This window comes from Poeciliopsis prolifica, unplaced genomic scaffold (genome assembly GCF_027474105.1).
Source record: "Poeciliopsis prolifica strain line A6 unplaced genomic scaffold, Auburn_PproV2 SCAFFOLD055, whole genome shotgun sequence".
Taxonomy (NCBI): Eukaryota; Metazoa; Chordata; class Actinopteri; order Cyprinodontiformes; family Poeciliidae; genus Poeciliopsis; species Poeciliopsis prolifica.
Genome location: NW_026562430.1, coordinates 2,892,035 through 2,904,604, shown reverse-complemented (window position 1 = coordinate 2,904,604; position 12,570 = coordinate 2,892,035). Strand labels below are relative to the sequence as shown.

At 43.1% G+C, this 12,570-nt stretch overlaps 2 protein-coding genes across 13 annotated transcripts in view; both read right to left on the bottom strand.

Moving 5' to 3' along the window:
- Positions 1-2,122: 2,122 nt before the first annotated feature.
- LOC129379053 (uncharacterized) lies at positions 2,123-5,500 on the bottom strand. Its single transcript, XM_055059622.1, has 3 exons — positions 5,048-5,500; positions 3,712-3,806; positions 2,123-3,603 (listed from the first exon to the last, which is right to left on the bottom strand). The coding sequence occupies exons 1-3, from the start codon at positions 5,244-5,246 to the stop codon at positions 2,437-2,439; spliced, it is 1,461 nt and encodes a 486-aa protein (XP_054915597.1). The 5' UTR covers positions 5,247-5,500; the 3' UTR covers positions 2,123-2,436.
- Positions 5,501-5,599: 99 nt separating this feature from the next.
- LOC129379050 (R3H domain-containing protein 1-like) overlaps positions 5,600-12,570 on the bottom strand; it is a 40,103-nt gene continuing 33,132 nt past the window's right edge. For 9 of the 12 annotated variants that reach the window (XM_055059610.1, XM_055059611.1, XM_055059609.1 and 6 more), the window contains 8 exons: positions 11,698-11,855; positions 11,430-11,563; positions 10,420-10,523; positions 8,508-8,689; positions 7,852-7,993; positions 7,676-7,773; positions 7,523-7,594; positions 5,600-6,612 (listed from right to left, as the gene is read on the bottom strand). In XM_055059610.1, coding sequence (XP_054915585.1) covers positions 6,610-6,612; positions 7,523-7,594; positions 7,676-7,773; positions 7,852-7,993; positions 8,508-8,689; positions 10,420-10,523; positions 11,430-11,563; positions 11,698-11,855 — 893 coding nt within the window. In that variant the 3' untranslated portion in view covers positions 5,600-6,609. Of the gene's footprint in view, positions 6,613-7,522; positions 7,595-7,675; positions 7,774-7,851; positions 7,994-8,507; positions 8,690-10,419; positions 10,524-11,429; positions 11,564-11,697; positions 11,856-12,570 lie in introns of those variants that run through there. The other 3 variants (XM_055059614.1, XM_055059620.1, XR_008608132.1) reach the window with 2 other exon arrangements.

Genomic DNA, 12,570 nt, shown 5'->3' with positions numbered 1-12,570 from the left:
CTTTTTCTACTTTCCTCCTCCCCGACAGGGTGATGATCTGTAAAGAGAGTCATTAAGACTTCATTTGTGACTGCTATGTGCATGCACACACTGCCAGCTGAAGGTTATCCATCACCGGCAGTCTCATTCATCACTGTGGGGAAGTAAGGATGCAGAGGGTTGCCGCTTCCCTGTCTCACCTCTGACCTCTAAGATGTATGTGCCTGAACACAACACGAGTCAGATGGTAAAGGTTCCAATCGGGTCATGAATGGCTAAGACACACTAGACCATTGTGTCCTTGAGGCTGTTTGCCACTGCTGTAGTTTGACTGCATTTTCTTTTCCTCTTTCTATTCTACTTTTATAATATGAAGGTTGTGAAAGTTACCCAAACCAGCCACTTCCTACTTATATCATTAATTAATCAAAACACAAAAGATTAATTTAATTTCAAGTGTTGTCCTGACCTGATTAGGCCCAGAACTATAGAATAGTTTGAAAAAAATTGCAGTACCAATCTGCCAGCAGGAAGTTGGCAAAAGGAACTCAAAGAATCACATAAAAAAACTAAATAAAGACAAAAAAAAAAAAAAAAAACATATTACAGTTAGCAAAATGATCTTGACGGTCCACAAGTCTTTTGGGTCATAATCTGTGGAAGGATTAGTCAAAACCTGAACTTTCTGGTGGGTGTAAAATCATAGCATTACAAAATAAGAGATAGCCATACCAACTGTTCAGCATGGTGGTGGTAGTGTGATGGTTTGGGTCAGCTTTACTGCTTCACAATCTGGATGTCTACAGGATTTCTGCTCTCAAACAAACAACCCTGATGGAGAATGTCTCAGAGTTTGGTGATGCACCACCTTTGAATATCTATCAAAAACAAACAAAAGTTTTTGAGTAGCCTAATCAAAGGATAATGAATGACTATTAGGCTACAAATTCAGCAGCAATGTAAGACTCTATGATTGACATTTCTTCACCAACTTGGAGTAGATGGTTGTTTTCCATAAATAAGTAAAAACATAATTTGAAAACTACTTATTGTATTTACGCTGGTTGTCTTTGTCTGATTTTAAAATATGCGTGATTCTCTAAAATGATCTGATAAAGCCCTCTAGCATTCTCCACACAAACCTAAAAATCTAATTTATGCCCACTTTGCATGTATTTCCTTTGGTTGACCAACTTCCTAATGGGAAACGTCAGACAGAGATAGACGCAGAGGTGCGAAGGTTCAGGAATGCATCTCCAGTCCAATTATAGGTTTGATCCCCAGGAGAACTCAGCCTTGGTAAAAGCATCCTTGAGAATCACCGGTGCCTCCTTTTTGGGGGCTGGATGGTGTTTTTGACCTCCATCATGAAAGTCATGCATCCTAAATACATTCAAGAAGAGCGCAGGATAATTACACTGTGCATAATGAGGAGAGAGGGGGAAAAAGCAAGTGTCAGGACATTTGAGGAGAACGCTTCCTCCTTGTTGACCCTCCTTATTACTCCACCAGATAATAAGAAAATAGTTCAAGCCGTGCTTCCAAAGGGACGTCAGAGACGTTTGGGAGTTGAGAGACAGCTCAACTCTTTGATGAAGGGTTCTTCTCCTGGAGATGCAACTCTGCCGCCCTCTTGGAAGCCTCCATTGTGTTCAAGAGCATCCCTTAATGACGCCCGGCGGTGCAGATCCGCAGCCTCCCCTCTCGGGTTCCTATGGTAACCGGTCAGAGTGAGTTTGTCTGAGGGGGAATCGTGTTTGTGTGTTCATTACAGCAGCGTAGCTTATTTTAACATAATGAATCAATTATCCCTGCTGCCGAGCGGACTCATCTGAATAATAGCACCCTGAAATAATGAAAGCAGCATCAACACGACATCGCTTTGCTGAACGTCCCCTCTCATCAGATGGGCTGCGGTGCTCTGTGTGTGTAAGCAGAGATGGCGGTATGATAGGACATCCATCTGACATCATTTGTCCTCCAATCGGCACCCTGCTTGCCAAAACCCAGCCTCCAAAAAAATGTTTGGTTGGGTCGAGCCGTGGCACCCAGAGAGAAGGGGGTCGTTCACCATGTGGGTGGTGGTGTGCTACACTGCCCCCTGCTGTCCAGTGATGATTACATGTCCAAATAAATTTCTTAATTGATCACAGATGTCAATGTTTTATTGTTGGTGACAGAGCAATCAAAAATCCTGCATGAGTTTATTGAGAGAAGTTGAAGTAACCTGATTACATCAGGCAGGTTGTCATCTGTCACCTTTTTAGGTTTTAATGAGAAGTTTGTCTGCTGTAATAGAGCAGTAATTTATGCAAAACACATTACAGAAAGCTAAAGTTAACTAAAACTAAAGCCTTTTTTGTTTTGTTGTAAAAACAGGAATGTAATTGCTAATTTCAGTGCAAGAAAATGTTTTGTCAGGCCCAACAGCTCCCCCTTGTGGTCACTTATGTGATTTTATCTCCTGATTTTGCCTATCACAGGCTTCACCAGCGTGTATTTGTCCAACCTGTCCTCCAGCTCCTTAATGAACAGGAGCATCTTTGTGTAAGGGCCGATCACTTTAATGCAGGAATCCTCCAACACATACAGAACGTTACCATACCAGGAGTTCACATCGTTGCAGATCTCAATCAGTTTCTGCTTGTCAAAAAACTTTGTTTTGTTGTAGGAGAGGTCCTGAACTCTCAGTTGAGAGTGCCAAAGGCTGATCATATTCTCCAGGTATCTCAAAGTGTCTTTGAGGGTTCTTGATGAAGCTCCAGATGTTTGTTTCTCACTCAGCAATATTTGCATAACTCCAGCTCCTTCTACTTCCTTGGTAGTCATGTCAACATCCTTCAAGCACCAGTCTAACTCCATCTTGCAAAATTTTTCTATGTACCTGAATGTGTGTAAATCAGCCAAAGTGACTTCCGAAGCCCCTGTGTTGCTTGTTGAGGGAGTTGCACCTTTTCTCAGGTCATTCTGAGGGAACTTACTGTTCCTAATCAGGCTGCTGGGATCATCCCAATAATTAGCTCCGGTCTGGATGGCAGGGATCTTGTCCGACCTGCTGGGTTGTTGTGGACTCCTATAATCTCTTTGTTGTTTAGTGAATGTCTCCTCCATGGGGAACCATGCGAGCCCTGATGAGGAGACAAGTCGTGTGTTTATTTCCTTCCCAACGGCTTGTCTGAAGCTCCCTCCAGCCAAACTCTCATTAGACACTTTCTGCCTCAAGGAAGCTTTTGGAGTTTCTGCTTTTGAGATCAGGCTTTGGACTTCTCTTGCTTCTCTGGTACTGCGAGGTGACTTTGATAAGCTGCTGGAGTTTGCTGCTTCCCTGTTTGCTTCTGTGCTTCTTGGGTTATACTCGGATGCTAGTCTAGGATGAGGAGAGCTGGCTCTGGGTTTACCGACTGCGGTTTGGGACGAGGGTCTGAGATGGCTGGCCCTGCGAATGAGGTCCTCTTTCAAGGCTTGAACTGCAGAGAAGGGACCCTCTATGGAGGCCTTCCTCTGCTGGGGCGACGCTTGGAAGCGGATTGATCTGTGAGCTGATTGCAGACTTTTGATGAGAGAGACTTGATCGCTGCCGAAAACGGAGAGATCCACTGTAGCTCCAGCCACGTACAGAAACACCTGCACCAGAAAAACAAGTCAGAATCAGAACTTTGTGTGTTGAGGATAAAACATGAAACAGGTTTTAATTTGGGAATTGGTGCAAAGTAAAAACCAAACCATGCATACATCAGTGCTGAAGGGAAACACAGTGAGAGCGTAGCTTTGAGTAAACTCCTCGTCCATCATGAGTTGCTGCTCCTTTCTCACGACTCGTTTTGCATCTGCCGAGAGTTTTAATCAGTCTGTTAAAGTTCTCCAAAAAAAACATGATGTTTTGTGACAAATCCTCAACCCCCTTTAACTATAAGTCTTCTTTTTTTTCTCTCTTGGATGAAGCTACCATTGACTTCTTACAAAAAAGTACTCCTGATCCTTCGTGTGTGTGAAGACTGAATTCTCAAATTCCCAGTTGTTTGTGGCAGATGGATGCTCAAACTGATCCTGGTCCTCCTGGACATTTCTTCCTGTTAAATGGGATTTTTTTCTCTCCACTGTTATTGAAGTTTTCAACCTTATTCCTTCACTTTTAGATATTACCTTGCTCCAGCACTCCTGAATCCTTTTTCATATTTCTTATCATGATATTTGCACTACCTTCTCAGCACATGAAGTGATGCAGAAGCGGCATTTATTTAACCCTTGTGCGATCCCAACATTGTTTATTCCCTTTGTCCTGCAGGTCAACAGTGACCTCCCCTAACAAAGCATCGAAATAAAGCAGATCAATTTAATTTTAAATCCGAAATCTGTTTTGCACGATGAAACAATCTGATATTTATCAATTCAGCTCAATTTAGTTTAATTTTTATCATGTATTTTTGTTACAAAATACAAAAAGACAGTCAATAGTATTACACACTTTCTTCTTTTTACCACAAACAAACAGTTTTCTGTTACACAGTTTACGGTATTATTGTAATTATATAAATCTGAAATTATTACTTCTGAATTAATTAAACTGAAAGGGAAAAGAGTAGATAATTAGGATACCTCTCATAATACAACACAACAAAACGAACAATTTAGCATCACTTCTTATGTTGCGCCTTATAATTAATAATTGTTCAATACAAGAACATCTTCTGCTCAACATAAGGTGTTGAACTTAGAAAGATGTTTTTATGTTGGGGATCTTCAACATGAGCCAAAAACATCCCATCCTGTCCACCCGACACTGAACATAGGATGAAGAACATCTTATAAAGATGCTCATATGTTGAACATCATCTTGTCCAACTTCTCATGCTAAAGATCCAAGATGGCGGCAACACTGACCTTCTCCGCCTGAGGAAACCGAGATTTATTTTATACTTTCAACAGTTCCGGGGTGAAGCGTGACCTCCAGAGGGAAGGCCTCGGAGGTCAACGTCATAATGAAAACACAGAACCAGTCTCCTAAGACCAGTCTTCCCCCTCCGGCGTGAATCTAAAGGTTTCCCTCTAGAAATAGCAGCTACTTTACCTTCAGCTTTGTCAAAAGTCACAAAAGCTACTCCGCCCATGTTCGTGGGGTATTTCACGACTTCCACGTCCCCTCCGTGACTTCTCCTGCGGCTCTGAAAGTGGACAGTCAACTTGTCGACCATCCTGCTGAAGTCCAGCACCGTGGGAACACCGGACACGACCACCGTCCTGCGGCTGTCCGCCATCTTTGTAGCCATGGAAGCCAGTAAACATCGCAGCCCGCTCTTTGCCGCCTTTTCTCCAGCCACGCTTTGCGTTGCTATACCCACTCACAACTAAAGAAACCGTTGTTTCATTTTCACTCTCGAGTGAAAACAGGAACATCCTGTCCGCTAGGTGGCTCCGTTCGTCGGATTGACTGTATGCTGGTGCAGTAGCGCTATTTGTCCACGAGGTGTCTCTGTTTACCCAAATCCGAACGGACGGGTTTAAACCGCAGTTCGGCTCTTTTTTTCCTCAGCAAAACCAAATAAAGCTGGCAAGCAGAGACACACAAATCCCCAGGAAACTGACCACACCCCAAGGGGAAAAAAAAGTTTAATAACCTGACTTAAGTGTCAATATGTGTGGTGCAAACATTTATTAAAGTCAAACAAACCAGAAAAAAGTATGAAAAACTCCCGTTTCACAAATTAAGTCAAGAGTGACACACTCTGTTTGCATTTTAATTGTGCATTTAAACAATTTTAATTTAATCATATAAAACAAAGTGGCCTGGCGAGTGCAACAAACAGGTATGGGAGGGAGGATCATAAAAGAAAAACAAAACCCAGGCTTTGATACGTTTCAAATCTTTCACTTTGATTACTTCAGTGCAAATGCAACATTCACTGTGTTTGACGGTTCTTTAAATAATTCAGGTAGTCTCTATTATTCAGTGTTTTCACATTGTACAGATGTTACTGGGGAGAGCGTTAGGTAACCAACTGAAGATAAAAGCTAGTTTTGTAACCTTTAACAAAATTCAATTCGTTTATTAAAAAAAAAAAGTAGGCAAAAACAAATAGGTTGTGTGTGTGCCTTGGTCTACTGTCCTATACCTGCTATCACAAGTTGCACACCAGCTGGCAAATAAATCCTCTAAAACGTTTTGGAACAGAAAGGCAGATTTGCTGAACTCTGTACAAATCCGTCTGCCAGGAAGAAACAAACAAACAAAAAAAAAAAAGCTACAAAACAAAAATAAATGTGAATGTTCACAAGTCAAACATCTGATACTTTGATTTGGACCGGGTCTGAGAGCCGGTCCAGAACTGAGGCAGCAGAGGTTCATGTTGGCGCCTTAAAATTGCACCAGAGACCCAAGCGGCGTCGGGCCGCCTTGTCCGAGTCACGCAGTTCCCACCTTTTGAATCCGGTGCCAGAGTTTTTAAGGTGGTGCGTTTTGTTTTTCTGTTTTTGGCAAAGACGAGGTGTGATGAGGCCGGATCTCCACCAGGAGCATCGCTGCTCGCGTCGAGCCGCTGGATCGATCCGCCGCCGCTTCACAGAACCTCCAGAGGGAGTCTGTGCAGCCGATCCCCGCTGGAGGACGCGTCATTTCCAGGCTCTGACTGCTGCTCACTGCAGACACACCCAGGCACGCGCACACACACACAGAGCTGGTAAATAAAACAACCATCATGGATGAAGAGAAAATCAGAGCTGGACCGTTGAGGCTTCGACAAACTGCTGACATTTTCAGACAAAACAGAGTCTAAGATTTTTATTCTTATTGCATAAAATCAAAGGAGGTAATTTTTTTGTTGACAGGAGAAATTTCAGCAAAAACATAAAATAAAAAAAAATAAAACTTCAACAATAATAATACAGCTGAATGATTAAATTCAGCACATTTCTGTCAGGGAAAATATTGCCGTTGCTGCAGGTTCTTCTGGCAGGTGTGATTTCTGCCTCGTCTGTAATTTATTCTGCTTACATCCATCCGCCGACAGACGCTTTTTCCACAACGGAGCAGCACGGCAAGCATAATCTGACAACAAGAAAACTGATGCTACTTTCACTTAATCTGCTAAATTGGCATCAAAGCAGCTGGTTTTTATCGGCCTGATGGCTCCTGTCAGGACATAAGCGCTGCTTGTTGGGGAATTTTTTTGTGTGAAGCAGCTAAAAGATGCTGTTAGATTTAGTGGAGCAAATAATAAAATTTTCCAGTTCATGAGAATATATTGGTACAAAATTCAATAAGTTAGAAGTTAGAATTGTTTTTCTTAATTTTAATTGCTAATCTGTAGTTTAAAAATTTCTTCCAAAAGGAGAAATTTTGCCCATTCTCCCATTCGGTGGAGGACTTGTGATCATTTCAGTTTATCAAGTTTTTCATGACACACACTAATGTTCCCAGGTCACAGCATCACACATCTTCCACCGTGCATAAGAGCACGGTGGCATTTCAAAGACGTTTTCCTGCAATTAAAGATGAATTCACTTTAAAAAATGAAGCTGTTCCATCTGAAATCTCCTCTCTACATACACTGAGGTCTGAAGATAGAGGCTTTCTGCTGGACTTCCTCCCATGACCGCTACGCCAAACTCCCAGAGGACCCTGCAGTGGCGGAAAGAAAATCATTAGAATTTAAAAAACGACAACGGATTTAAGGAGTTTCTCCTTGTAAACAGATTTTACCTGGTGTTTGGTTACCATGTGCGCGGTGTGCAGCAGGGGAGGCCTGATGGAGGGTTTGTACTGCAGAGGCTGACCCAGGAGAGAGTAATGCGCTTCACCTGGAAGAGAGGTGAACCAACGTTGAGTAAATCCTGAGCAGAACTCATGTAAGCGGATCAGAAAGGAGCGATTCGGACCTTGTCCACTGTGGATGAAGGCTGTAGGGAGCTGCGGGTGGTGGGACAGGACGGGGATGGGGGAGACGCCTGACGAGAGGGCCTTGATGTGGGGCGGCTGGCAGGGCGACGGGGTGAGCGCCGGAGACGAAGGCAGGCTGCTCTACAGCCAACCCGCCGGTGGCGCAGGAACAAGAAGCAGACAAACACAAACACTTTCATTAAAAACAACAACAAAAAAAAACTGCTACTCCTCCAACTACTTCGCCAAAGTCATTGCGATGTTCTAGTGGTTGCTTTAATGTACCATTTCTTCCACATTAGTCCCACTAATGTACCATTACACCCCGGCACTAAGGACTATTTTCTCCTCGTTTTCAGGTTTTCGGCGGCGCCGGCTTCATTTGCGCAGCCTATTTGCGGCGACATTTAACCCGCCTGCCGCGGCGGGGAGAGACCAAGTCTGGCTCAGGGCGACAATTCTCAAATCACTGTCACAACCCGACTAAATTAGCTTTTAAATTGCTTTCTCGACACTGCAGCGGCTTGCAGACGTACAGCGAGGTTTGTCCCCAAAGTTGTGTGAGCGTGCTAATCGGGAATGGTTGGAAAACAGCAGAATCAGAATTGGAGGTCCTCAAAACTTCAAGAATATTTTTTTTGTGCAGCATTTGTACCTGGGTGTTATCAGGAGTCTGGGAGATGTCTGCCGGCCTGCGGCCGCGCTGCTGCTGCTGGTCAGAGTGTTTGTGGCTGGGCTGCTTCCTCTGGCAGGGGGACGGGGCCCGGGGCTGCTGGCAGGGAGGAGCGGCCATTTGCAGCATCACCATGCCGCCGCTGGGCGCCGCTGGCAACAACCCTGGATGCACACAGATCGATTAGGAGGACGGGACCAACAGAAACACACATCAGATCGTTATTTATGCACACCTGATCAGTAAATAAGAAAAAAAGTTTCCATTCAAGAATTAAACACTCCAATTATCTAATTAGACATTAATGCAGCCCACAAAATCAAACGATTGCATACATTACGGTTTAATTAACGTCTGTTTACCTTCAGCGCAAACTTTGGCCGTCGTTGATTTATGAAATTATTCTCTCTGACAGTAACAAGGACAACGGATATGTGGGACAGTAATCTGTCGATTCTGAGCAGCCCAGCCAATTAAAAGTGTTTATTGGTCTTGCTGCAGGTGAGGCCGCAGCGAGACCTTCGCCTGACCTCATTACCGAGAGGCTGGAAAAGACGGCTCCCTCCTTTGAGCCTCCATAATAATCAGACATGAATAATAAAGGTCATTAGAGAGGAGCATGGGCAAAATAGACTGAAATGCATAAAAACACACAACACTCAAGCTCATTGTGAGCTATTTTTGTAATGAAAGCAATTGTGTAAGCAATTTTCTAAGTAAGAGTGACAAAAAGGTTGAAGGTTTGGGTCAAACAAACTGCAATTATACAGAAATGCCACAAGGTGGCAGTAATGTATAGCTAAAACAAGACAATGCAAAAAAAAAAGTTTTTATTAATATTGAATATGGTGTGTAAAAATAAAATAATAATGAAAAAAATGTACATTGTATTATATTCTGGGTATATGGTTTTGATATTTTACGAAATATTACATACGTTTTTTGGGATTATCTCGTCATTTTGAAAAATGTAACTGTTCAGAAAAATGTTTTAATGCGTTGTATGAAAAAAAAAAGAAATAACAGAAGGAAAAATGTTCTTGTAGTCGTCAAGTGTCATTAAACTCAATCGGTCTGACTAATTCTTGGTTTTATAAAATCCCAGATCAACAGCTGCTGAAACATGATTGCTGAGAAACAAAATGAAGCCAATTAATATACCAGAAAAACAACACTTCCCCCTGGTGGCAGAAACAAGCAACGACATGTAGATTGCAGAAACATTTTCATCATTCAAACTTAATTTGCATGCATCCATTAAAGATCTCTTCTTGCTTCATTATAAAGTTGATTGCAATCTGGACAACTTAATTCTATTTCTTTGTTTTACTAAAAATCAAATCTGCTGTAGAAGTTCACTGTATATTCCTGCTGGGCTTGTTTTGAAGAGTAATTTCTTCCCGATGGGAACAAATAGATTTCTGCAGCTTTAATTGAAACCAACTCTTAACAACTACATCACATTATGCATCTCACTTCCCCCTCAGAGGAGACATTTGATGCTCTCAGTTTTTTATTGTGACTTGATGTCAGCAGGATGGTTTTCGGCAGAGGACGAAAGGTGCACCAGCAGATTGCAGTCTCTCAGAAACTAACGGCGCTCTTTTTCATTTTAAAAACGCCAGAGAGGAAATCTAATTATGCGTTGCTGCACAAACAAAAGCCAGAGTCAGCCTAGGAAGGATTATTTCATTACTGGATGCAGACCGGTGGCTGTGCAGGAATGCATTTTGCAGGTTATTGACACTAAGAAATGGAGAGGGGGAAGTGTGTTGGAAGCGTTGGCAGTGATGGGGAATCTCCAGGGTGGCTCGTGTCAGAAGATGAGAATATTCTCGCTTTCGCTTCGTGATCCTACTGTAAAAACGGGCGAGGGGTTTGAAGGCGCAGCTACCTGCGTACTGCTGGCCCGGGTGCTGCTGGGAGACGCAAGGAGACGAGCTTTGAGGAAACTGGAGTGGCTCCATCATCGGGGCGGGCAGGAAACTCACGGTGGAGCTGGAAAACAAGACGGAAATGAATACAGAGATGTTACATAGTAGAAACAACTTGAATGAATTTATTCTCATTATATTTTGTTTTCTTAGCACAGCCCTAACTCTCTGTCGTACCAATCCCTTCGTATGAAGCAAAGCGTAGATCAAGCGGCTGGAAAAAAAGAAATTCTTAAACATAAGGTTTGTCTCCAGGAGGTGTGAGAGCTGAGTGCTGCAGCTGAGTTTTCCGTCTGGAAAAAGCAGCTCCCTGCTCAGCAAGCGAGCCGCCTGGAGGGACTGGTCTCCAGCTGGCGAGGAATCCGGCTGCAGGTGGACAGTCGGCCCCCCTGGGAAAACAAGCGAGCCGAACCGGCGCTGCTGCATAAATCATCTCCTTGCTGACTGGCCTACAAACGCAGCCTCGTTTTCACAGCAAGGACGGCGAGGGAGAAAGTGACCTCCTTGTTCCACTGCGAACACGGCTGAGCTCGCACGGCCGTCCCCGCAGATTGGTGATTGATTGGGAGCGCAGAGGTAGAAACTAATTACGCGTTTTGCTTTCACAGGAAGCGGCTGATGCTCTTCCAGCTACCCACAGTCGCCGTTCTCCAGGAGGATTGTGGTGATAACTTCATTTTTTTCCTCCCTCATCGGGAACGGGAAGGATCTTATAGCTCTGAAGCGCTTTGGGGATTCACTCAGACTTGTTAGGTCTTTTTCAGGAGTGTTAAAAAACACCTTTCAGCACTTTTAAATTGCTTTGTGGGGATGGAGAACATTCACACAGAGGCAAATAAAAAAATAAATAAAAATACACCACCAAATGTGAGTTTTATTACTAATTTAAACTGAAATTAAATGTTTAGAGAAAACACCATAAAAGCTAATTTTCTTGTTAAAACATTTATGGGTGTTTTTTTGGTAATACCTCATGGTGGTGTGCTGGTTGGAGGGAAGCAGGCCGTAGCAGGGCTGCATGCCAGACATGGCCACCGGCCCCTGTCCCGGCTGGCAGGACACAAACACTGGCTGCTGGTACGTCTGCTGCGGAACAGAAACCTGCTGCACAAAGCAAGGAAATAACAAATAAATCCACCTCCACTGCTTCAAAGTCAACACCGATTTAGACGGACGGCCTCCTCAGTTTCTGTGTTGTGAAATGAAAGAGAAAGAAGGGAAATTAATCAGCAAAGTACCTGATAAGACTGCATCGGAGGATACTGGACCATCATGCCTTGCATCTGGTTGGCCATATTGCTTTGCTGGTTGCCAGTGAGAGCGAGGCTGGGAGTCGGCTGCACGCCCACTACGGTCTGGTAGCTGGACGCCGGGTTTGGCATCATGGCTTGGTGCACTGATGGCGAAACGAAAAACACAAACTGTGACCCAACAACGCTAAAACCTGAGACAACTATTCACTCCTCTGGATTTTTTTTCACATTTTCAATGGATTTTATTAAAAAAATTTTTTTTTCACTTTTCATTTGATTCTCAATTAGATTCAGATCTGGACTTTAATTGAGAGTGTCCTACTTTGATTAGGCCATTCTAAATGACAAATACTTTTAAAATGGCCACCCAGCGGGAAGATATCCCATTAAAGTCACTAAAGCCTGTGGTTTTAAAGCAGAAAAAGTGACTTTTCAGCAAGAAACAAATACAAAAAGGCCACATATGTGGCTTTTAAGACAGATTAGCATATAAAACTCCAAACAAAGGAACATTAAGGTTACTGGAGAGTGAGAACAACAGGAGAACTGGAGCCATTTCTGCTGAACAGGTTTGCAGAAAGTCGATATATTTGATTTAGCCGGGGGTAGCTTGAGCCTGTGAAGTGAGTAATCGAGCAAATCCTCGACAGGGAATAATAAAAAAAAAGAAGAAAAGAAATAAAGAAAACTCTTCACTTCAACAAGACGTCTCATTTCAACAAAACTTATTTAGAGCGGATCGCATGAAGATGCTGCAAAGTCATAGAGGCTCAGGGTAAAAACGAGACACTTAAATGTCAAGGTGACTAAAAGGAAAAAAAGAAAAGGCATTTAAAATCACTACTTTCCCCCTGTGCC

Bases quoted from the DNA above. Each gene is read 5' to 3' on its own strand.
- LOC129379053 (XM_055059622.1), bottom strand. From the start codon at position 5,246: ATGGCTACAAAGATGGCGGACAGCCGCAGGACGGTGGTCGTGTCCGGT. The intron at 3,807-5,047 runs GTAAAGTAGCTG...AACTCTCGGCAG, and splicing joins GACTTTTGACAAAGCTGAAG to ATGCAAAACGAGTCGTGAGA. The intron at 3,604-3,711 runs GTATGCATGGTT...TTTCTGGTGCAG, and splicing joins TGTTTCCCTTCAGCACTGAT to GTGTTTCTGTACGTGGCTGG.